The sequence below is a fragment of the Hirundo rustica genome, chromosome 2 (genome assembly GCF_015227805.2).
Source record: "Hirundo rustica isolate bHirRus1 chromosome 2, bHirRus1.pri.v3, whole genome shotgun sequence".
Taxonomy (NCBI): Eukaryota; Metazoa; Chordata; class Aves; order Passeriformes; family Hirundinidae; genus Hirundo; species Hirundo rustica.
Window position 1 is genome coordinate 87,209,719 of NC_053451.1, and position 25,033 is coordinate 87,234,751.

At 36.4% G+C, this 25,033-nt stretch overlaps 1 protein-coding gene across 1 annotated transcript in view; it reads left to right on the plus strand.

Annotated features, from left to right (window-relative positions):
- TMEM131 (transmembrane protein 131) overlaps positions 1-25,033 on the plus strand; it is a 93,091-nt gene that overhangs the window by 23,456 nt on the left and 44,602 nt on the right. The window contains exons 3-6 of the mRNA XM_040055027.2: positions 7,802-7,842; positions 13,245-13,313; positions 23,059-23,182; positions 24,098-24,214. Of these exons, the coding sequence (XP_039910961.2) occupies positions 7,802-7,842; positions 13,245-13,313; positions 23,059-23,182; positions 24,098-24,214 (351 nt within the window). The remainder of the gene's footprint in view (positions 1-7,801; positions 7,843-13,244; positions 13,314-23,058; positions 23,183-24,097; positions 24,215-25,033) is intronic.

Consider the following 25,033-nt stretch of genomic DNA (forward strand, 5'->3'; position numbering starts at 1 on the left):
TTTGTCCATGCTAAAAGTGTAGCATTTATTTGAGACATTGTGCTCAGAGAGAGGACAGAGTAGTTCGTTCTCTGTCTAGTAACACTTGTTTTAGTAATGCCAAAGTGAGTTGTAAGTTTTTGACAGCATTTTCTTTGCTCATATAGTTTGTATTTCACTGTGCTTTCCAGGCACATTGTTTTCTTTAGGGTGCTATCATTTATTCCCTTCCTGGCTTACATTTAAGCTCTCCTTCAGCTCAACTTTGCTATGTCAGTGTCAGGCCATCTCCTCCATGTGTCCTGATCATTTGAACCCTTGTCCAGATCTGGCAGATGCTTCATGTCTCTGACAATTATGTCATCTGCAACTATTAGGAGCGCTGACATAAACTACAACTGTTTCTTTTAATAATTCGTCCTTTCATGTTAAGCCAGCAAGTTGGCTCACTTTTTGAGGACTTTACTTGGAAAAGTGAATGGTAAAGGAAAATTTATTTTTCAGAGCAAAGGTGGTTTTGGTTTTGGTTTGTTTTTTTTGTTCAGTTAGTAAAGGAGTTTTTCCCAGGTCCTTCTATTTGTTGTTAGAGCTTTTGCTGTGGATATCTAATATTCTTCTTCACAGTGTGGTTGGGACCACTATTTTCTAGAGTAATTGATATATATATATTTTTTTTTTTTCTTTTTTTAAAATTCAGACTATTTGGAAAGTACATCTGCTTATGCAGTAGCATTTTTAAAGTAGTGTATTGCTAAAATGGAAAAGGAAAGTGGTAAGACTTTTCAGTCAAATTATCTTGTCTGCTGCAATAATCATTGCTGTCTTTGTTCATAAACTGCTGTAAAGGGCTTGTTACAAAGACTGGTGGCGAGAATTACAATGATCCTACAGGACAAAGAGACAGGACCTTAATGTGATGTGCAGTGGCTTTGTAACACAGAAGATGTGGAACCAAATTACCTTGTGGGACTCAGCTGTGTTGATTTCTTACTGCTGGAAGTTTAGTATTTTCTGCATGAACTATACTTCATTCTCAGTACAGCAAACACAGCAAAGAATTCTCATAACAGAAATGGCAAGCATTCAGTTCTGGTGTATCAACAGTAGTGTTTTCAGGGAGAAAAGTCTAAGCATATTTTCTAATGAAGTCAAATGTTCGTATTGTAGATTGACTTTTTAAAGGGATTTGATGTGATCTCCACTGATATCTGTGTAGCCAAAGTGCTCAGAATACGGGCCCGTAGGTGGGCGGTAAAGCGGCTGGACCATTGACCTCGATGGGTGTATTCCACAGGACAGAGTTCAGCTGGCACCTGTCATAGAGCTTGGAACTGAGAGCAGCACTGCTTAGTCTTGTCTTTAGCAGCCTGGTTAGTGGCATGGAGACTACTTTCAGTGAGTTTGGAGATGATACCAAATTGGCCAAAGTAGCTGTTACACTGAAAGGCAAGGCTGCTATTCAGAGTGTCTTCAGCAGGCTGACGGGAGCCTCGTGACTTTCAGCTCCAACAAATGCAAGGCCTGCGCCTGAGAGGGAACAACCCTGTGTGACAGGATAGGCCATGATTGCAGAAAGAATGGGGGTGGTTCTGGTAGAGAGCAGGTTGAATATAAGTTACCTGTGTGCTGTGGTGGTAAAGACAACTGGCAGCCTACTGAATTGTGAACAAATGTGGACCCAGAAAATAAAGGGTGTGGTTTTCCCCCACCTGTAGGGCTGCAGCTGAGTATTGTGTCCAATCTGGGCTACCCAGTGTGAGAAAGGCACTGACATACTGGAGCAGACGCAGCAGAGTAATACAGGATGATCAGGGGCTAGAAGGCTTCTCATGTTAGGATGTATTATTCCAGCTATTAGGAGAAGAGACCAAGAAGAAATGTGATTGCTGTGACCAGTGTGTAATTAACAGGAACCAGATTTTTTCATTGTGTGCAGTGGAAGGATGAGAAGCTTTGGACACAGATTCCCAAACCCATGCCAAAAAAAAAAAAAACAAACCCAAAAAAACCCCCCAAAACCCCCCCCCCCCAAAAAAAAAAAAAAAAAAAAAAAAAAAAAAAAAAAAAACCCAAAAAAACCAAAACAACAACAAAAAAACAAACCACCAACCTTTTAAACTTCAGGATGTTCAAACATTAGACCAGGTTGTTAAAAGAAGTTGCAGAATCTCTTTTGAGATACCCAAAACATGATGGCCCAACGCGGTGGGCAACCTGCACTAATGAGATCTACACTGAGCAAAGCTGACTTAATGCCCTCTGGAGCTTCCTTTCCCATGTGTGTGATTTTTATAAAGGAGTAAGAACCATCTCTGTTCATTGCCATTGCTTGTGAGCAGCTGAAGTTCTTCTGCTACTTGTACTGAAAGAGTTGCCATCCCCAGGCTTTAGATTAAAAATAATTGGTGCCCAGGAGTGGCTGTTGCAAAGCCAGTGTCAATAATGTGTTGCATCAGCCATGGTGAACTGATGATGTTTTTGTTTCCTTATGTGAGTTTGGGTCGTGAAAGAACAGGGCAAGAATGACTTCAGTCTACTTTGAGTTACCTTGCAGGTTACATCATTCATTTTTTCATTACCTTAAGCGAGATATTCCTCATTAATTGTGTTTATTTTAATTATGCTAATTATTAGCAGAGAGCTCATGAGTACAACAATGAAGATTTAAGCTGCCATTTATGTATCACTTGTAGCTATCTCTCAACATTTAGTTGCAAGCAGCACCTACCTCTTTTACAAGAAGGAACTAGCCTTACTATGAAATAGCAAGCTGTAAAATGTTCTGAGTCTTTCAGACTGCAACAGTCTTTTAAATTGTTGTGGATACTTTCTTGTGTAGGAATATAGAAAACTTTGGTTATTGAGAATTTTGATAATATTGAAGAAATACATTTGATGCTGCAAGGTCTTGAGTGAGAGGGTCTGCCTCCTTGCACTGCCCCAGCTGTCTTTGCTGAAGACTTCTGAGCTCCAGTTTAGTTCCTTAAACATAGGTAACCTCAATATCGGTAAAATCTCAATAGTGCTATTTGAGATGTCCTGGGCATCTACATGGACCTGGCAGATATGGCACAGGGTGTAGGAGAAACCGTGTCCTTCTGGGTGTCAGTCTGAGACCAGGCAGGCTGCCCTAGGACATTTATCTCAAGTGGCAGTAGATGTCTATGTTTAGATGACTGAATGTAGTGCTGGGTAATATGACCTCTTACCAAGAAGTGAAGAATAGCTATTATAACAAATTGATGAGACATTAAAAGTAACTTGGTGGTTGTGTTTGTTTGTTTATTTGTTTGGTGGGATTTTTGTTTTTATGCTCTGGCTGAAGTTAACAACCATGGGTATTTCTTTAGAGACAGCCTTCAGGCTGTAAGGTATGGGGTTTGATTCCCTGTGTAGGTGAGATTGTCTGGTGTCTTTCACAATTATGCTGAGCCTTTAAAGTGTACTTTGAGGTGCAGATTCTCTGTGAAATCTGTCTTGATAGTATAAGCTTGTGGAGAGAAACTATTCTTAAGTCTTGAAACCATAGTGTTGGCTGACTGCCTTCAAATTTTCTAGCTCACTGTGTGCAAGTTTTCTCATGATCTTTATACTGAAATCCTCTTGGTTTATAGTTTAATCCTTCTAGGGTTATATAAGAGATTAAATTAAGGTGTGATTCTGCTAAGAGCAACAGCCTAAATATTATATGCTGTCTTCAAATTAAAAAAAAAAAAAAAAAAAAGAATCACCTGTCTTCAAGGCTTGAACACAGTGTTTTGGGTGGAAGGATCATAAATGCCCAGTACTGGTAAAAGGGGTGATTTTTCCCTCTCTCACTTTTTTCCTGCTCAGTTGTATATTTCTACTGTTCTTTTGTGCTGACCTTAGGTTTTGTTGTTAGGGATTTGGATTAAGAAATTAATCCAGTTGAAGGGGTTTTTTTCCTGTAATTTATCTTATTATATAGCTTGAAATATTAATAGTGTGGACATGCATCGTACTTCCTGATCTGTACATTGCAGTATTTTGTTATTTGTAGCGCTTTTCCAATGCAGATAAGATTTAATAAATACTTTGTATAAATCATATTTTGCAAATTCTGCTCTTTTATAATGTATCCTTTATGGAAGAAAAGAAAAAGCTGTATTTTTTAAAGGCCATGATTTTATTTCTCTTTACCTGATAAACTAACTGTATTAAGCAAAACCTACACAATAAATAGTGGATTGATCAGGTACATGACTCTAGTTCCTGGCAGCTTAGGAAAAGTAAATACAGGAAAAATAGCAGGCCAGACTGTAGTACAATAGGTCCACAATTATACCTGCAGATCAAATTAAAAAAAAAAAAAAGAAAGTATTTAGGACTTGTAACGGAACACAGTTGTATGTTTGTGTTTACTGCATGACTTGAAAGATTGACACATAATAAAAATGCATGGTAATTATAGAAACTGCCACATGAGATTTATTTTTGGTTTAGTTCCATGATGCTGTAGTTGCTGAAGTTGGTATGCTATTTCTTTGCTCTTGATTGACCCTGATCCAGAAAAACAAACTTTAAAAACCTTAGCAAAAGCCACACAACGAAATACCCACAAAATCAATCAAACAAAGCAAAAGGTAAACAGCTTCTGCTTAAAACCTAGAAAGTGTAATTAAAATGAATTTATACTACTTATGTTTAATAGACATCTGAAAGCAAAAACCAGGCTTTGAATCTTTGATGGATTTTTGCTCTTAAATGTCTCAGAAATACCAGTATTAGCAGAGTGGTTTATGATTTTAAACCCAATCTACAGATATTTGACTTAGTATTTTCATAGCAAATCAGTGATTTCAGAACATTGGGGAAATCCTTGGGTGTGCAGTCAAATAATTCAACTCCCAACAGTTTACTACAGCTATGGCAATGTAGTAGTTGCACTTTTGTCAAGTATGTGCACTTCCGTTTGTTTCTGCATTTCTCTGGAGTGAAATTTGATCTCCACTGCCTTCTGTCTAAAAGTTGGCCTGGGTGGGGTCTTAGACTGGGTCTAATATTAGTGGTATTGACAGCTAATTATGATGCTTAAGAATACATATAACTACCAACTTTCTGTATGAAATTATTTAAAACTTAATAGAACAAATTGTGTTGTTAGAGCCAAAGCTAGTTGTCAAGGATGGGACAGTGCTGGTAACGGCTATTTTAGTTCCCCTGTCATAGGATCTGAACCTGTTAGGTTCATCATCTGACTGTCAGGTAACTGCTGGTAACATAAATATATGCTTTAGTTCTGTTTTGAAAGAAAAAAAAACCCTGCATTGTTGAAAGAAAGGTTTTATTTCATTTTCGTGATTAATGTGCTTTCAAGGACATTGGTAAGGATTACATGGTTTTATATAAAGTTTTATATATCTGTTAATGTCAGAGTAAGTGTGGTTGTTGTGGTTTGACTCCAGCTGGATGCTCAGCCCCGCACAGCTGCTTCCTCTGTTTCCCCCAGTGGGATGGGAGAAGGGAATCTGAAGAGTAAAAGTGAGAAAATGCATGAGATAAGATAAAAATTTAAACAGGTAAAGTAAAATAAAGAAATCACAGAAGGTTCTAAGTTGGAAAGGACCATAAAGATCAATGAGTCAAACTCCTGGCCCTGCACAGGACAGCCCCAAGATTCACACCATGTGAGAGTGTTGTCCAAACACTTCTTAAATGCCTGTTTCAGCACCAAACCACCTTCTGGGTGAAGAATCTTGTCCTAATATCAAACCTAAACCTTCCCAGACAGATGCTGTCACAGAAGTCATTATCTCACTGCCCTTATCTCAACCCATGAGTTTTCTCGTGGTTGAAATAAGAAAATAATGTGTGGTAGTTTACAACTGGAAGGTTTGCCTTTGTCTTTCCAGTCTGAGGAAAACATAAGGTATGGAAGGAAGAGATCTGCCTTCTTCTGTTTAATTTCTTTAGATTTAAGAGCTAATTAACTTGTTAATTAGCAGTACTTTGTAGAAAGTTTTAGATAGAAAGCATTTTGTACCTGAAGAATTCATCTCTTAACTAAAACTGATTTTAAATTTCTTCCTTCTTCATTTTAATTGAGTTTTTCTTTCAACCTGTTGTAACTTGTTTCAGAGTAGTGTTTACCTGTATCTTACTGCTAATAGAAAATGGCATGTGGCATCAGAAGAGAAGAAGCTGAACTAAAAGCTTATCAGTACATGAGTAGAATACCTTAGATAGGAAAATGTGGAAAGATGTGTAAGCTTTTTTTTCTGTTTGTTAAATTAATGGTGTTTCAATGAAAAACAAGAAATGGACTGGTTTCCTAATTACAGTACAAACATAGTAGATAAGTTGAAAGGAAAGGTTGCTAACTTTCAAATTACAATAACATAGTATAACTTAGCTTATTCTTTAGTCTTTTCTTCACTGAGGAAAACCTGCACTGATTATTTGTACGGTAAAATGTAAATTCATGTGAACCCCTTCCTGCAATATCCCTTTAACAAGGCAGTCTGACTCTCTATATTACAGGTTTTAAAACCAAAAAAATCTGATGAATGTTCTTTGTTGCCTTTCAAACTAGCAAATAAATCCTCAAGTTACAAACATATTAGCTTTGTTTTACAATGATAAATAATATACTTCCAGCTTTCTTTAGTTTTATGCAAATTGGAGGGTGAGTAAATCAAATAAATCTGGAATGCTATGTAGATTTATAATCCATAATTGATCCTTGACGTGAATCAAGCATTAATGTTTGTAGACTCAGTGATCTAATAGAGTAATAATAAATTTTCCAGAAAGTGTCTCCAAATAGCAAAATCAAAATTCTTCTAAGAAAAGAATCTATATTTTAAGTAAAGATAATTTAAGATAAACTATTTTAAAAAATACTTCAGCTTAGAAAGAAAAAAGAAGGAAAGTATAATTTTTAGCTGAAATAGAAATCAATGAAGTGTCCAGCAAAAGGGACTCGACTTTAGTTATGAAATGAGATACAAGTTTGTATTCCCCTTGCAAACAAGTGACATCCTTGTACTGGAGGTGAACTAGTCAAGGTGCACTATAGACTTCATCAGACTTGTGAACTTTCTTCCCACTCTCAGGAGATAAGTATTCAGCTTGGCCATGAAATGTCTTAAGGAGGACGACTAAAATCCTCAGTTTGATCTCCAAATGCTGTGGGAAGACAGAATTTTTCCGAGTCTGGTGTGCTTTAACATTAGCAGTATCAGAAGGGCGCTGCATATGCAGGCTTCTAAACCAGTTGGTATCTCTTAGGCAAGAGCAAACTAATTGGAAATCCCTAGACAACCTGACCTCCTCGTTTGCAGGTAATTAACTGAAATGTCCAGCAGAGTGGAAGGAAGGGTATGAATAATAGAGGCTAGGAGATCATTAGCAGAGAAGGAGATGTTTCCTAGTCAAATGGATTATAGCCTTCTTTGTTTTCTAGGTGTTAAATTACATCAATGAGATAATTGATGGACCGTTTCTTGTTTTATATGCTTTTCTTTGTATTTGTTTCTTACATCTATCTGTGCTAGGTTTTTCTTTTGCTCCATACAGTGTTGTAATTTCCCGGACTTTTTCCTTCTCTCGGTTTTTAGGTTTTTAAGTTGCTGCCTATTTTGTAGTTTGTGGGCATTACTACCACAAGTAGTCTTGTCCAAGGCCAAACTTAGTTTCTTTAATTGGAAAAAGTCAATTTACATTTTCTGCTCCAGTTCAGAACTTCTCCTTTTTCCTTTCAAGCTCTGATTTGGTGACTTGTTGGTAGATTGGGGTTTTTCCCTCACTGGGATTGTAATGCTGTTGGTCTCTAAAATTTAATTTTTATTTTCTTTTGCAGACTGAGACAACTTTAGGCCTCAGTTCGTATCAACAGAAAAGGTAAGCATCTTTCTTAAAGTTTAAAACAGACTTTAATAATAAGATTTCTTACTTTTCACAAGAATAATAAAGGTTTAGTGTAAAATGATCAAATAGAAACCATGAAGAGTTTGCCATGTATATTATCTGAGAGGGAAAATAAGTGGCCTCTTTTTTCCATGGTCCCTAATTTTTCTCTGAAGAATCATCAGATATTCTTGTTTTTTAATGAGTGCATTGAACAGTAACAATGAAGCTTGGTTCTTGCACAATAGCATTCAGCAAACTGTCATAGCGCATTTTCAGTAAATACAGTTATGTTTTTTCTATGACCTGTTTTCTGTTCCTTTTCAGGAAATCTAGTAAGAGAATTTTCCATTTCAGATGAGTTCCTATTTTACTAGTTGCTTAATTGTGGGCTTAATATCCTTCTTTTTGCAAGGTTTGAAAAACCTATGAAATCTCCAGCTGTGGACAGGAATGCAAGCAGCTGTAGTTAAGTGCTGCAGTATGTCAGTCAGATTACAAGTATGAGAACATGAATTTACAGGAATGACAGTTGAAAAAAAGGTAACAATGATTAGCGTATTTCTGCGTCTGGGTATAACCAGACCTTACAGAGATTCTTTAAATGTAATGTTTAAATCATGAAATCTCAGTGGCGGAAAGAAAGTGCCCATATTGGCATCTACAGTTTAGGTATAGTTTCCCAGAAAACAACTGAATTTGGTGGTTCTTGAGATTCAGGCTATGGACTAGATTGCTTACAGGATTCTTTTATTTTAATTTCTCAGCTAAGCAGATTGCTTTATGTATTGGAAGCATCAGTGTTCTAAAATGTGTTCTGTTAAAACACTGCTTTAGATATCTGAATACAATTAAGAGTGCTTGCCTATTTGAAGTTGTCACAATGTGATAAAAAAATCTGCATCACAAGCTCCCTGTTACCATGTTAGATAGTAAATACCAAATTTGCTTTCTGTTTTTCTCTCACTGCTGTTACTGGTTTTGCATTAATCTTTCCTTTGAGTCTTTTTCTAGGTGATTTTTCTCAATGGCATTGCTAAAAATAATACTTCTCTAGACTTCTTTCCTTGTCCTTATTAGAGATTATTTCTTCTTGGTATAGCTTGCCAACTTTTTTCCCTATTAGACACTTCATTCAGTTCTATGATCTACATTTTAAAAAGCACTAATTGGAAGGAGGGAAGTTAACTGGCAGTTTAATTTGTTTTGTTCATGCCTGTGGTCAGGTTACGGTGCATCTATTCAAACTTCTCCCCTTCTTTCCCAGACACTCCCTCTTGGGAATTGTTAGCTTTGAACTTTGTCTGATATGAGTGTTTTTTCCTGATTCAAGGTTAATATTGACATATTTGAGCCAGATACTATCCTGGTAGTTTAAAAAAAAAAAAATTGTTGCTAGTCTTTTTATTCATCTGCATTTTAGCAGCAGCTTCTGCCAGATACTGAAGTGGTCACTTGTTTTGTGGGAGTTCGCTTTCTCGCTGAACCTGTGATTAATACCCATATTTCTGGAAAAAAAAAATTCTAGTGTCAAAAATTAAAATATGTTTTCTGATATAAGCATTTCAACCTTATTTTTAAATATTAACAAGTTCTGGTTGCACTCAGGTTACTTACAGTACCTTTTTAGCTCAAAAAGTCTGCAGTGCCTCTTTCGAGGATTCTGGCACAAAAAGTACCCACTGTGAAGTATTTGTCATTTAAAAGGTTCACGTAGTTATTTTTAGATAGCTTTTATTTGCTTTTGTGGTAGTGGAAATAAAGTGGCAGCTTTCTAAGAGTTCTTGTTGCTAAATAAAATCATGAGAATTAAGCTGTGAAACAGCTCAATTCTACTGTCTTTCTTTCTTTACAATTTATGGCACAAGAGAAGAAATAAAACCCTTTAAACAACTGCTGAAGTAATGTGGGGAAAAAAAATACATGTCGAGTATGCTTAGATTTGAATTTTCTACAGTAGCAATTAAAGATGTTGCAGATAAGATTCCACAGAGCACATAACTCCTACAGAAATCCCGGAACAGCTAAAAAGGTAAAGTGAGGATACAGAGACACAGTTGCTGCCCAACCTTGCAGAAATCTTTAAATACTATGTGTGACAAGCCTTTTCTTTGTCTCCAAATGCAAAGATGTGCATTGATTATCTAAAACTGAGTGCATAGTACTCCAATAAACAGCAAAGCATTATGGAAGTGCTGAAGAATGTCCTTAGGACAGAGGAATATTGTGGTTCAGCACAGATGGATGCCCATATCAGCTACAGTGTTTGCAGGCATTGCTATTTGGACCATGTTTATGACAGCATCTGTGAGGAACAGTATTGAGACATGAAGTTGCACTTTGGTGAATTGCATCTGGGTAGCCGCAGTATCTTAGTTAGTAGTTGAGGTAAATGCCCACTCAGATACAGCATGGATAGAACTGGGAGGATAATGTTCCTGCTGGGGACTATGTGTAGTTCACTCTCAAGTCTCACTTTTAACATCAAAATTCTTGCAGAAGGAAAAAGATGTTGGGAACATTTAAATTATGGGTTCAGATGACTCCTGGCCAGTTATTAGTCTGCTGGTGCTTGTTGGCAGCTATCAGCAGTCCTTTATTCCAGATGCATCTTTTCTTTTTCATGTTGGTCTTCTTGTCTTTAAAAATTAGAAGACTTGGAGGTGTAAGGAAGGACAAATGTTTAAATTCTGATATAAGACCGGGAGCCATATTTCTACATGCATACAGTAGTAATTAACTTCATGTCATTATCCTGTAAAGTTGCCCTACCCATGGGTGTATCCAGTCTTTGGTGAGCAAGTGCCCAGCAGAGCAGACATTATCATTTTCTAGTCTGCTGCAGGTTGACTCATGTTGGGCCCGTCAGTAGGCAGTTTGTGAACTGCAATATTGCTTGCTCCCGTTTGAAACTTATTACAGTTCTTACTTTTATTATAATAGTTAGCATCCATTATGATGTTGTTGCCTTTTCCAAACTTTAATCAAATGTAACAAATTTTAAAAATCTATGTCGTCCAGCTGGCTTTCCAGGATAAAATAGCTCTGTGGCCTGAGAAAGTGTTGCCTGACCTTTACATGTATGTGGAGAGTTGAGTACATCATGATAACTCTACTTAGGCCAAGTTACTCTTGACAGTGTTTTCAATGCATTTGAAATAAAGATATTAATTACCATATTTACAATATGTAAATATTATAAATATTTTTAGTATTTTTCCATACAAGGAATTGATATGACATTCTACCAATAATTACCAATACAAAGGAGGTGCTGTCTAACTGTTCAAAGGTTTAATTTTGGAAGAAAAGGACAGAATTATTTTTAAGATCATTTTAAGATGAGTGGTTTCTGTTTAGTATTACCTTGACAATGGAGGTACAGGAGCCTTTTGACCTTTATCATTTAGAAATTAATTCTAAATGGTTTTTAAAATTAGACTGTAAACTCTGAAGACATACTAATCACTGGTTTTATCCTTATGAAACATAACTGCTAGTATAGTTTTCCAGTTGTATTCTCCTACATCCAGTGTCGCTGTAAACTTTGTTTTGTTGAGCATTTGTTGTAGAGTTTGAGGTTTGACTTTAGCCTGAGAAGGTGTACCCAAGCACTCTCTTACTTGACAAGTGTAATGTGTCACAGCTCCACTTAATAGTAGCAAGAATTTTAACTTCTTTTGTAGATCTGAGTACAGTTTTTCCTGTTGGTGTATTTTTGTATTTTCACTTTTGTTGTACTGCAGTCTGCACACACATGGCATACATGCACACACGCACACATATTTAAGTATATACTAAGGCTGCCTGGATGTACTAAGCCCACGCCTGTCCTGAGAGTGTTTTATTACTTTTATGTGGACAAAGTTATTTTTAGTGCCTAGGCTCTGGAGCATTGAAGGTGCTTTGATATCCAAACACAGAGTGCTGGAAATTGATTAGCAGGCTGTGTATTATACTTGAAGTGTGAAGATTCAGTTATGGAGTTTTAGAGTGAGTCATTGAGACATTGTAATTTTATTTTAAAAGCTTTTGATTTTGATTAAAGGATACAATTAAGATTTCCTAGCCTATTCCTAAGCTTTTATTCCTGTAAATAGCTTCCCTGTTGAAGTGGTTCTGGAGTATGGAAAGATATCTGAATTTGATCAATAATTAGTTTTCCTGGAATTGCACTGGATGGAATTGGATTGATCTTTGCTCAAGGCCTCGGCTTTCATACGAAAAGCAACATATGAGTGTGTCATTTCCTGGCTGTTCCTCCTTGTTGAGGCAGAACTGCATAGCTCTGGGTAGTACTGGGTTTGTGGAGCAGCTTTCCTTACCCTGGCTGCAGCTCTGTCTTTGGACATCTAGGATTGATACAAAGTCAAAAAACAAGGATCTAAAACAATGCTCTTTTAATATCAGGAAAGAAAAGCGTTTGAAGAAAAAAAAAGCTTAGGGTCTTGCCTTTCAGGAGCCATTGATCTTCTTCTATTCCTTAGTCTTCCCCATTTATTTTTCTTTATGTAGTTGTCTCCCTGGTTTGTTTTTTGTATGAATAGGATTTTTAATCAGCTCAATTTGAAGTGTTACAATTACAAAGATGCTTAACTGTGGTCAGAATCACATAATTCTGAATAAGAAAAAATGTTTTGGTCAATGGAACTGCTTTGTATTTTTTACTTCTAATTTTTGTTGTGATTTAACTATTGTGCTCTATATATCTGTACTGATAAAATAAGCAGTAGTAGAGAATACTTCCAGAATACTTTGTTGACTTCACTGCTGGATTGTTTGAGTGCTATTTAAGTTTTGGACTTCATCTACTAGAATTCTCATAGAGTTGCCGGGGGAGGTTAATATGGGCGAAGCTAAGGAATGTTTCCAGAGCAGAGTCATTGTCTTCTGGATATTGCAAGTTTTGAGCAGTATTGGGTGTATTCTCATGTGTGGCCTCAATTCCTTCAAATGCTTCCAAGATTTGTTTATGTACTAGTACACAAGTAGCTGGAGAAACTCAGGATGTGTGTGTAAATTACTGTTACACATTGGAAAATATCCAAAACATCTTTCATAGCGATGTTTGGACATCGCTATGAAAGATCATGTAAACCTATTTTGTGTGCTGTTTCACTCAGCCATCATTATATAAAGGAGAGGTTCACACTTCAGTTATGTCCATTTTCAAGATATATGCTCTTGCATAGTCTTTCTTGGAGACACCACATAATCACGTTGTAAAATTACAGTATTCTGACTGGGCAAGTTTGGGTTTTTTGTTTCTTCTTTTGAATTAGTTACTTTATTAGTGTTAATGAACATTTTACTCAGGAGGGGCTGTTTGAGATGGGAAGGGAGCAAAAATGTGTCATTTAATAATATCTTTTACAGCATTTCAATTTTTCTTGCAGTGTATCCCTGTATCGGGGAAATTGCCGACCTCTCCGGTTTGAGCCGCCAATGCTGGACTTCCATGAACAGTAAGTTGAAAAGTCTTTTGATCTGTTTAGTTATGCAAATTAAAACAACAACAAGCCACCAAAAAAGCTCCAAAACAAACAAACAAAACAAAAAAAACCCCCATCCTCCACAAAAACCAAACTACAAGCAAAACCCCAGAAAATTAATAGGGACAGCATTTAAAGTTGATAGAGAAGGTTGTATACATAGACTGCATTAACAGATTGTAAGTGTAATTGACCTACAGAGGGCTGCTGTACTCAGTCTTAAGCATCATGTAGTGACCTGTCAGCTGCTGTAGTTTTGATGATGTAGGTACTTGTACTTTTTATGTACTTGTACAGCTGCTCTGCAGAGTGGACAGTTTTAAGTCTAGAATGGAATGTTCTGAGGTGAGATTATCTTTCTGCTTGAATATAAGGAACATCAGGAAGCATGTACCCTAGCATACATGTTTTACTATTGCTTTAGTGGCAAAAAAACTGACCGTGGATCTGCAGTTTTTAGAACAGTAGTGTTGAGTTGTGAAAATACAGCCTCAAGGAGAACAAATTGCCTCCAGAAATTTACCTCCATGTTTTCCACCTTGCAGCTGGTTGCTGTGTCCATTAAAGAAAAGGGAGAAGAAGGAAATTAAACATTTCATCAATGTATCTGAGAACTACTTGAGTCTTAACTTGTTTTACCCTGAGCTTGTTACTGTGTATAGGTGGCTCCAGTCCCTCTTCCCAGCAGTCAAAAGTGTTTCTGGGGTAGCTGTTCATGGGGCCTGTGTGCATGATTGATACTTGAACCAATATGAACTGCAGTGAAGACATTTCAAACATTCTGTTACCAGTTCATCCTGGAAGAATGAAATCAGCCCGGGTGTGCCGTAGCACAGCATTCCTTCCTCAGTCCTCAGCCAGTACTGCTGCTGGATGAAAGGCTGTTTCATTTACAGATAAGCCACAGATCATTAATAAAAATAGAGTACCTTTTTCTTTTGGGAAGACTGTTGTACAGTGTGGTGACTACAGAGTTGTGCAAGGAAGCTCCTGTGTATTGACATGGTGTATACTTGTGTCTTTCTGAAAGAAGAGAAGCCATAACTGTGTTGTTTGCACAGAGTAGCTTTCCAAAAATCACCTCTATACAAAATACCACAAAGTAAATGTCACTAAATAACAAAGCTGTATGAAAATACCTCATTTTACAGACTTATTTGTGCTCAGTCTAACAAAATTGTGACTTGACTTCTGATTAAAGACAGAGTAGGTTACTCTGCCCCCTCTTTTTCCTTCAAAATTTCCTTTAGATTTTGATGTTGTGTGGTTTTGTTGTTTTTCTTCCTAATGTCAGTAACTGGTCCTAGGTAACAGCATATTGAGTTTCTAAACTGAATAGCAAAATATCTAGTGGTGAGCTCTACTCTACTGCATCTCTGCTACAAGAAAATTAGGTTATAGTTAAAAAATTATTTGGGTGAATTTATACTTGTAGAGTAGTACTCTTTTTGTTAGAGCTATGCTAAACTTACCTATTGATTTGAGTTTAAGTTATTTTCTTTTAAAAACCGTAAAAGTTTTCAGTTCATAGTAATTCCAGACTTGGATATTAGGAATGTATTTTATGCACCTCTTTCTACTGTGAATAAATGTGATGTTCTCAGAGATGTCTTTTAAAGGTTATTTAGAGTTTGCATGCCTATGCTCTGAAGAAAGCTTTGTGTGCTTTTGTTTGCGGATTTCCAAAGATGATTTTTTTTCCCCCTTGCTACCAGTAGATCCAAGGCAGTACTATAAATACTTTAAGTCATTCTTCATTTCAGCTTTTTATGTAAGCTGTTCTTGTCAAAGCTGAAAGCACTGAAGAAATAGTATAGATCTAATGCAGTATTAAAAGTAGCACAAATCTCTTACTTTGCAATGGCTCTGTACAATACATGCAAACTGGACTGTGGGAGTGCTGCCTTCCGTCTATTAAAATAAGGAACCTGGGTATTAGATCTTGATTCATTTTGTGTTCCTTCTTTGGTTTGGGTGTGGGTTTTTTGGTAGCTGTATGTCATTAATTTTTCTGTTGTCATTTAGGTTATAGTCTCAGGTAAAAATCCTCTTCTGATCTATTAAAACTTAATTAAGTTGTCAAAAGCAGTTTTGGAAAAGGTTTATATATGGAGCCACAAGGTTTAGTTTAAAATCTGTGACTCAACTCTGAGAAATGCTGAGTAACGTAGCCTTATGGTGGGAAGAAGCTGCAGGTACCAGGCACCTTGGAAGTCAATTAATGCAGATTTAAGCTTTTTGAGTTTTTTGCCTTTTAAAACAGACAGGGTTTTCACATTCAAATTCTGACTTTTCTGTCTTTGCTATTAATGGATTCTAGAAAAGGCATAAAATGCATGTTTAGTTTCTGAATAAGTACTATACCCAAAGGGTGTTTTGTTAATAGGTACCATGTAACATTTAGTAGAACAAACTTGTTCCAAGTTCACATTTATGCTGAGCTATCAACATGTATCATACCTAGGCTAAAGAAAGATCTAATATTTATTTTCAGTTGTAAGTCAAGCCATTCTTCCCGTGACATTTTTGGTCTGCTAAGAGTGTGTGGGTTTAATCAGATGTTTCAAAAACCTGCCAGCTTAAGCAGGAATAATAGTTAATAAAAGTTACTTTATCTAAGGATCTCAGAAAATCAAAACCAGTATTAAGTTTATAAATATGTGCTGTAGACACACTTCCTGTATTCCACCTGGAGATGAGATTAAAATGGCCTTCTACTTCTAGTTTATAACACTTGGAGGCTTTTTTTAATGCTGTTTTAATATAAAGCAAGCACTACCATATTCAACCACTTTGAAGGTAGTCCAGGTAATCTCACATTTATCAAAAGAGATGCATGCTGTATGCTAGGATATGCAAAAGGAAATGCAAATCTTTAGCTCACTTGAAGAGATCCCAAATGTTGTCTGTATACATTAAGCCTCTGGGAATGGGACAGGACTGAGGCAGGTTCTCCCATATCACTGTGCCAGGGGACTACTTGGACTAAGTGTGGAATACTCATTTGGTTATTTAATGTGTAAGCCTCTTTCTTGTGTTTCTGAAGCAATGCCAATATTTTCCTGGAACAAAATCTGCAACATCTTGAGTATCAGAGATTCAGGGCTTTAAAGAAAACAAGGAAAAAAAACCCTTCCACCTAAACCCAGCTCTACAACTAGCTGTTGCTTTTTTTTTTTTTTTTTTTTTTTTTTATTTTTTTTTAACCAGCATTCTGTTCCTTGTATTCTTTCTTTTAAACTGTTATTCTCCCCTGTTGTTAAATGGGAATAACTGAGGTGTTCTAACCCACAAACTGTGATCATTATGTTATTCTCCATAGCTTTGGGAGTTGGTTGCTCAGAGGCTATTTTGGCAAAATAGTCATTATCTGTATGACATTCTGTGTTTAAGACAGGTCTTCATATTTTAGAGGTCTTACAGATGTCTACCTGGGGTGAAGGCTGAAGAATACTTTTACAGGACAGTTTCTATTCAGTTCTTGCACCTACTTTGTGGGAGGATGTGGATCTTCCTAGATCTCAATACACTGCCTTCATCCTTGTTAATTCAGCTCTGACAGTATCAAAAGTGAAGCTTAAGTTCTTCAACTAAATTTTTGATAGGAGGTACCTTTTGATAATGGAGCACTTGTGTATTGACTATTTTAGTAGATAAAATATAATATAAGCTAGAGCTGCTTACCTTTTTTTTTTTTAATGTGGAGTTATTTTAGATGAAGTTGACATCCTACCCCTGTTTCATAGAAATGATTGGTAATGCATGACATTATACAGTAATATTTTAATCCTTCATCAACATATTCTTCTGTGGTGAACATAGGTTCTTGCTTCACTCAGTTTGTGCAATGTCCCATGCTGAGACAAAATTTTCTCATTGGCGATATTCTGAGGTTCTTTATTTCAGTTTTATATTGATAATCTCATTTTGCATTTCTTAGGGGATTTTTGTAATGTTTTTGTGTTTCTTGTTTGTGAGCTCTAGTATTTGGCAGGACATTGTATGAAAGCTTAAACTGGGCTTGAAAGCAATTGCTTGGCAATGTTCAAATATTGAGACCTTCTTGCAGGTGTTGGAGACCTTATGTTACTCTAAGTAACGTAAGGGATGTGCTTTACTTTAAGGACAGGATAGTGTCAGAATGTGTAAAAATCTGGGGAATACAGCCTATCTTAAACCTGTCTTAGTGTACCTCCCTTTGAATATAGACTGCACTCCTACAGTTACACTTCTGATTATGTGAATTAAGAACAAGAAGACAAATGAAAAGGGAGTATTTAGAAAGTCAAGGTGTATCATGAATGTGCTGTACTGCAGTGTAAACTGATTTACACCCTTGTAAGGCTTGACTGGTCTAAAACTTAGGGGAGGACTAGCATGGTAAGAGAATGAAGAAATGATATTGTTAACCATTTAGCTATTGGAAGCTTTCCTGAGTTATAGATGAAGTGTTCGCATCTACTAGATATACAGTAGATACTTATATCCTTAAATCCATGGGAGTTACTTCAAGTAACATAAGGTTGATGTAAGTTTAGCAAAATGGTCATTTTTCTTCAAGAACTCTAATCCCTTATACAAAAAATAGTGAAGAAGTGAAGAAATTTAGCAACTAGAGAATTTATTCAGATTGCTATTTTTCCTACATGTTAAGTATATTTACTTAAAAGTAAGTTGCCTATAATGTACATTCAAATGTTTAGACAGTATATTTGATATATGTCTAGTGTGTGAGAGTTGGAGATTGTTGGAATTTTAAAGAAACGTTGCTAAAGGAAACTTCATTTTCCTTGGAGTTGGTTGAATGTGAGAAATTGTTGACAGTAAATTGACATTTCATCCAGATCTGCCTCAGGTTTTGTTCACATATCATGCTAGACTGCACAATGCTGCTGAAAGTTCATTACACTCCTAGATTCATTCCCATCAAGCTTGGTGACATGGTTGGATAAACTCTACTACTTGTATATGTGGTTTTGATAACTGTTTGGAAAAGGCGTGATTTTGTTGTATAGAATCTAAGTTAGATTCCTAACTTAAAATGGGGCACTTGCTCTATTTAGTATGTTACATTGACAACAACTTTTTGTCAAGCCTAATGTCAAAGAACTTTCTCTGTTAAAAGTCTGTGAAATCTGGAAGCTAAGAAACAACAGATTTATATGTTAGTACACGTACAATACCAAAACCCTTCCGTTTTATTTTGCTTTTCTGAGTTGGAGACATGTTTGAGAATGCAAATGTGTGTGCTTTAGCTACTCTTAACTTCAGATAAAGAAGCCACTTGCCTGTGTCACTCATCCGGTTTTGCGTGAAGCAGGAAGAATGCTCTACTCGTTCTCTAGTTTTGTACATGATGCAGCTTCCTTTGTGTAAGGAAACTAGCACTTTCTTCAGAATGGGGCACAAAAGGTGTTCTCTTTCAGTCTCTAGAGGAAACCTGGTAAGACCAGCTTGTTTTGTTTCTTTTAATTAAAAGTAATTGGATACGTTACGAGTCAACACCCAAGTTCTTATTGTTGGAGCTTGCTCATTCTGATCTTCTGGCTGGAGAACTGTCTTCACTGGTTCAGGAAGTTCCTGAGGCTAGGAGAGTGTCCAGGGTGCCTGACTTTGTATGCTTTCCACATTATGCTTTTGCCTTCTAGGCATCTATTATTCATCCCTGTCTGATAGGATACTGTATGACAGGATATAACCCTTGTGACACTTCTGATATGTTGCGTGACAACTGGTTTTACAGTTGTTTGCGCAGTTGCCAAAGATGCTAAATGAAAAAAATACACGGGGAAAAACATGTCAAATTCTTAAATGCCTGAGAAATTTACCAGAATTAAATATTGAGTATATTTACCTATATTCCCAGCATTTCAAAATGTGTCTAGCAAGCTTATGATTGACTTAATTTCTCTCTCCAGTCTCATTAGAAAGAATAAGAGATAGAAGAGGAAGAATGTATCTGCTGAATTCATATCTTTTGCTTTTCAGTAATAGATTTGTATCAGTTCTCATAAATCAAGTGAGCATTTTACAGAGGTGCTTAAACTATATGCACTATGAAAAAAAATTAATTGCCCTTTTAAAAGGGAATTTTCTCAATTTGTATTTGCTTTGCAATGAGTAGCTACATGTCTTTGCAAGTCAGTTTTGGGCCAATAACTCAAGGACTCATTTCCCCAAAATTTGCAAGAGCTGATTTCCATTGTTAAAATAATCTACCTTTTGATCACTGGAACAGCAATGAATTCCATTACAAGGACATGCTTAAAATACACTGCAGGTACTAACTCAGACTTTGGAAAGAGTTGAGTTGCAGCAGTAGAGAACATTAACACAGGCTTCTTTACCCATCTGACCCATCACCCTTGTTAATTAGCATCTTCTCATCTAGGTTATGGTATTAGTTTTTTTTATCAGTGTAGGTTGACCCAGCATTATGCAGGGACAAAAGATCTTACATGGAGCAAAATCTTACATGCTTTGATAGTTCATGTTTGCCTGAAGGTCTGTGTCTATACAGACAGCTTCTCACAATGAAAAGTTCTAACTGGCTGCTCTGGGAAATTCTGCTCTAAAATTTGGCATAAGCTACAACCATACTTGAGCAAATCATTGTGATTTGATAATCTGCAGCTTGGAGATCATCCCTTGTGAGATTTTTGCTTGGGATGCCGGTTCATTAGAGGTGTCTGGTGAACATTGCCCTACCTGGATTTTACCATGTCTGATGGCAGAAAAAACAGGTGAGGTTTATGAGGCCCTACTTCAGTTTATATGGGTAACATCACACTTAAAGAATATAAGGAAAGCTGTATCTCAGCCAAAATGTAGTACCAGATTCACTGTTTCAAAATCAGAATGATCAGCAAAAGAGTAAAGTAAAACAAAGTACTAACATCAGAATTCTTTAATGCCTTTATTACCCATAATTATACTGTGGTAGTTGACTCTGGAATATGAAATTACTGAGCTGTGGTGTTGGTGATGGCTGTTTCCCTACCAGTTTGTTTTTATAGACTTGAGCCTCTTAAACAGGTGTATAGTACCTTCTTTTCAGAACTGGAAAAGCATGAAGGTCTTAAGGATTGTTAATATTTGAAATATTTCCTGGCTAATGAGTTCTATTTGCAAACTACCTTTCTGACATGAGCTGACTGGTGCTTCGTTATTGCCAGTTCATTCAAGACCATTTTTTTGGCTTTGTGACGTTTCACGCATGATGCATCATAAACATCACTGAAGTCAACTCTGATCTTCAGTGTTCAGTACACAGCTGTTTCTCTTTAGAGACCACAGATGATACACTAGTCATGTCATTTGCTCACATGTAATACAGTGATTAAAATCTGCTATCTCTCTCTTCTTGCTGTTGTGGTTGAAGGAACTGTTCAGTTTGATTCTAGTTTTTGTTGTTAAGTCCTCATATGAAGAGTGATTTGGAGTGCTTTGTTAGAGTAGGAGGATGATTTCCCCTTCTTAATGAGCTGCTTAACGTGCTTTGGGGAAAGGAAGTACCCAAAAACGGCATTGTGGCAAGCAAAGGAGTTGCACTAAGGCACTGGGAGGATGTCTTCCCCTAAGGAGAGTGAAAAATTGTCGTAGAACTAGGGATCAGACAGCTGATCCTCAGGCTGCAAGAGCTTTCTTCAGTGTTGGAGGAGATTGACTGTTTTATTTCTTCCTTTTTTAAAAAAATTTGGAGTAGGTAGAGTCAGAGTACTGCTTTAAGGCTTGACCGCTTTGTCTAAACAAGGAATTTTCTGCAAAAATGTTGACTGGTATTGAAGGTTCTGTTTTTCATACTCACCAAGCAGATAAAATACGTAAGGCTATCTGTAGTGATGTCAGTGAAAGAGTGTTTGAAACAGTGGGTTCATAATTCAGGGGGTGCTGGGTCACTCCCTATCAGCAGACACTTTTCTTGGTTGTGGATTTGCATGTTTGTTTTTATGGTGGGATTTTTGGTGGGTGTGGGGGTAGGAATGAGGAAAATTGGAGGACTGCCTCTCACTTGCATTCCTCTGGTCTGGTAAGCATTTTCCTAGCAAAAGAAAAACAGGTGCATAGGTTTACTGCTTGATTCCATTGATCAACAGTGTAGCAGTTACAGTAGTTATTGCAAAATGTCATAGCTGATAAACCATTTCCTTTTCTGATATCCCCATGTATGCTAGCAAGAGATGAAAATATTTTCTGTTAGGACTTAACCCAGATGTTTGGTTTTTGTACAGGTTTTGAAAGGTGAGAGAAATTGTCGCCTTTGTCACTGGTGAAGTTAGAGGAGTCAAAATGAGATTTTTAGACAGTGAAAAAAGGATCAAGAACGAGTGTTAGCTGATGGAGACATGAAATTAGGTGAACTCAGCAAGCAAAGCGAAGAGTTTTATAGTGGCAGATTTCAGATATATTTTTGTTAGTGATGATGTCATTTATTGGTGGTTAATAATTGTGTCTTTGAATTGATAATGTGGTCTTTAGCATCCACTTCTTTAGCTAATTTTTCACGCATAGGTGGTTCTGTAACCACAATAAGTTTGTAAATTGTGGCATAGTTTTTTTATTGTCACTAAATTCTCCATGCAGTGGAGCCTTTCATTTACAACAAAGTTCCATTGCCTCATCTGTTGAGATATATTCCTCACCCCCCTCTAAGCTGAAAAACTGTGACTGCAATAGCACTTATTAATTTGGTCTGTTAAGGTTAATTGAGGATGGCAGAACAGCTGCCTATTTCTGGTCATCATCACTGCAGATACTAGAGGTAGTAATTCTTATCAGTAGTTTTAGTGTCCTTGCAGTGTTTGGAGCAAGTGACATGGGAGAAAGTGCTACCTGGACTGCATGTACCTGAAAGTTAAGAGTTAACTATTTTGGAATCCAGAATTCAAAATGCAGCAATTTTTGATCTGTAAACTGCACCCTTTATTAGTGCTTTGTTGCTGATACTTAACATGTATAAGTTAAAAGGCATGAAAAAAATTCTGAAGAGACAGTAAAGTCTGAAAAATAATTGCTGAAACTGGAGCATCTATTGTCGCCTCAGCTGTTGTAAGCAAAAAGAATCTAGCCAAAAGCTTGTGTCAAATAAATTTGTTAGCATGTCTTGTTACTGAAAAATTGTGCAGTTGTTTGACTGACTTCCATGTTTTAGGGTTCCTAAATTCTAGAATTTATCTCAAGCCTTTGTTTTTACTTAAGGTATGAATTCAAGTACAATATAGAAGTAAAACAGTTGTTGCTGTACATGTCTGCATATTTAATTCTGTAGAGCATATTGTAAAATATAATACCAGAAAAATACTGGGTAAGACTACTTATAATCTATCATGGGAAAAAAAATTGCATTTAGACTTTTGTCTAGGGTATGCTCTGTTTATTTTCAGTTGCTGTGTACACCCTGTCTTAAGATAATTATTTAGAGGTTCTAGGATAGGAATAGAAAACTTTGCTTCTTTTCATTCTGAAGTAAAAATCCGGCAGTAGAATTTCATGAGCATGATGCAACATTAGGTAAACTTTCAAGAAAATAAGTAATAAAATAATGGAAAATATGTTAACTAAGTAATTCTTATATGTCCAAGATATATATGTTACTTGAAAAAAGCATTAAATGCGAAGCTCTGTTGTCAGTGTTCATCACTTTTATCTGGTGTAATGGGAAAAAAGTCCCATGCTTTATTTCTGACACTTAGGAAATATTTTCTCTCTATTTTTACAGGCCAGTTGGAATGCCAAAAATGGAAAAAGTTTACCTACATAACCCTAGCTCAGAAGAAACAATTACATTAGTATCAATATCTGCTACAACATCACATTTTCATGCATCATTTTTCCAAAATAGGGTAAGTTTTTTTACTTTCTCAAAATTAGCTTTTTTCCTTTTCTTCTTCCTCTTGAATCTGAATGGCAGCTTTTCTAAAAGAGTGACTTGCTGCAAAAATGACATACATAGAAGTATTAAAATGGTGCAGTTCTTCATCTCATATCAGAGCAAATTTGAACTGAGCACAGAAACACAAGGAGTCCTGAGTATGTTGGAAATTTCTGTTACAGTTGATGGTTTAACAGCAGATCTCCTTTGTTGCTGAAGCGAGTACATTTCCTCAGAGCACTTAACAGAAACAGACTGTTCCTATAAATTTTCTGAATATTCTCAGTCACATGAAGTGGTTTTAGTGTGCAGTAGTCACTCCAGTGTACTTAGAGCTGTAAGTAACTGTGCTACAGGAACTTGCATGTTCAAAAGTACGGTGTCAGCAGCGTTAACTCCTAACCACATTGCTGTCAGATAGAGTCCTCTAGTTTCAGTTTTGTCTGCAGGGCCTTGTGGCTTAGCAAGAGCCATATAAACATTAAAAAATTCAGAAAAGCTGTCTATAATAAGCAATCTGTTGCATTTATTGAAGTCTTGTAGCAGTTGCATTTCTCCAGTGACCTTTGAACTGTCAGTCTAAAATACTTTTGTGATAAGCTGAACTCTGAATTCAGAATTCAGTGCAAAAATTCAATTAAGTATGATCCTGCACGATAAGAGTTTTAAATTATTGTTATTTTTATTAGTTTGTTACACATTTCATTTGTTTGAAAGTTCTACTTTTTTCTTTCCAAATCTGCAGTTGACTTTCTAACATCAGTATTCCACAAAGAAAACATGAGGATCTTCTGCAGCACAAAAACTATTGTTCATCTGCACAGTGTAATTTATTCAGTAGACAGTTTTGTTTATCCCTCTGCTTGCTTGCTTTTGTTTTTTTCAGAAAATTCTTCCAGGAGGGAATACGTCCTTCGATGTCGTTTTCCTCGCGAGAGTAGTGGGAAATGTAGAGAACACTTTATTTATTAACACTTCTAATCATGGGGTATTTACTTATCAGGTAAGAGAATTACATGCTTTCCAGAAAAGTGAGGTGTGAACCAGGCAAAACAATATGTATTATGGGATGCTTAACCATCCAAAGATACTTGCACAACAGTGGTGGGTTGTTGGGTTTGGGGTTTTTTTTTCCATCAGCCCAGGTGAAGAAGTTTCCATTCCTGTTGTTAGTTGTAACCCAGATATATCCTTGTGAAGATCAGTAGGGCAGTACTGTAAGCCAGATCAGTGAAACTACATAGGATTCAAAATCTTGTCAATACCTTTTTGCATGTGTTATTTGAGTAGCTCATTGTAGGGATCTAGCTTATCCTTTGGCTCTTTACTTACCTGATTCAGTGGCAAGACAATGTTATTCATTAAGCTGACAAAAAATTACTCACTGGAGATTCAGAAAGGTAATTCAGATTGATGAGAGAGACCAGAGAGTGAAAAATGAGAGAAATCCTCTTGAAAGAATATTACTCTTACCATGACAATGTTTTGCAAACAACAACCGGAATGCTTCCCAACATGGATAGTTTCATAATGATATGATAAAGGAACATTTCATATTTCATTAACCTTTAGCTGGTATCTATCTATCTGACATTGTCTTCCAGAGTGTCAGAAAAAAAGGTGGTTTTTTGATTGCATGTTTTTCAGCATACATGTAAGTAAATAGTAGAAATGAGGAATAGCCTTTAGGTGCAAACTAAACCAGTTTCTTTATTTCAGAGCTTTAGTATGATACTGGCTTTAAAGTTTCGGTTACAAGTATAGTATGAAACTAATCGAAAAGGGTTCTTAGTAGATTGCTAAAATGGATGTGCATGTTAGG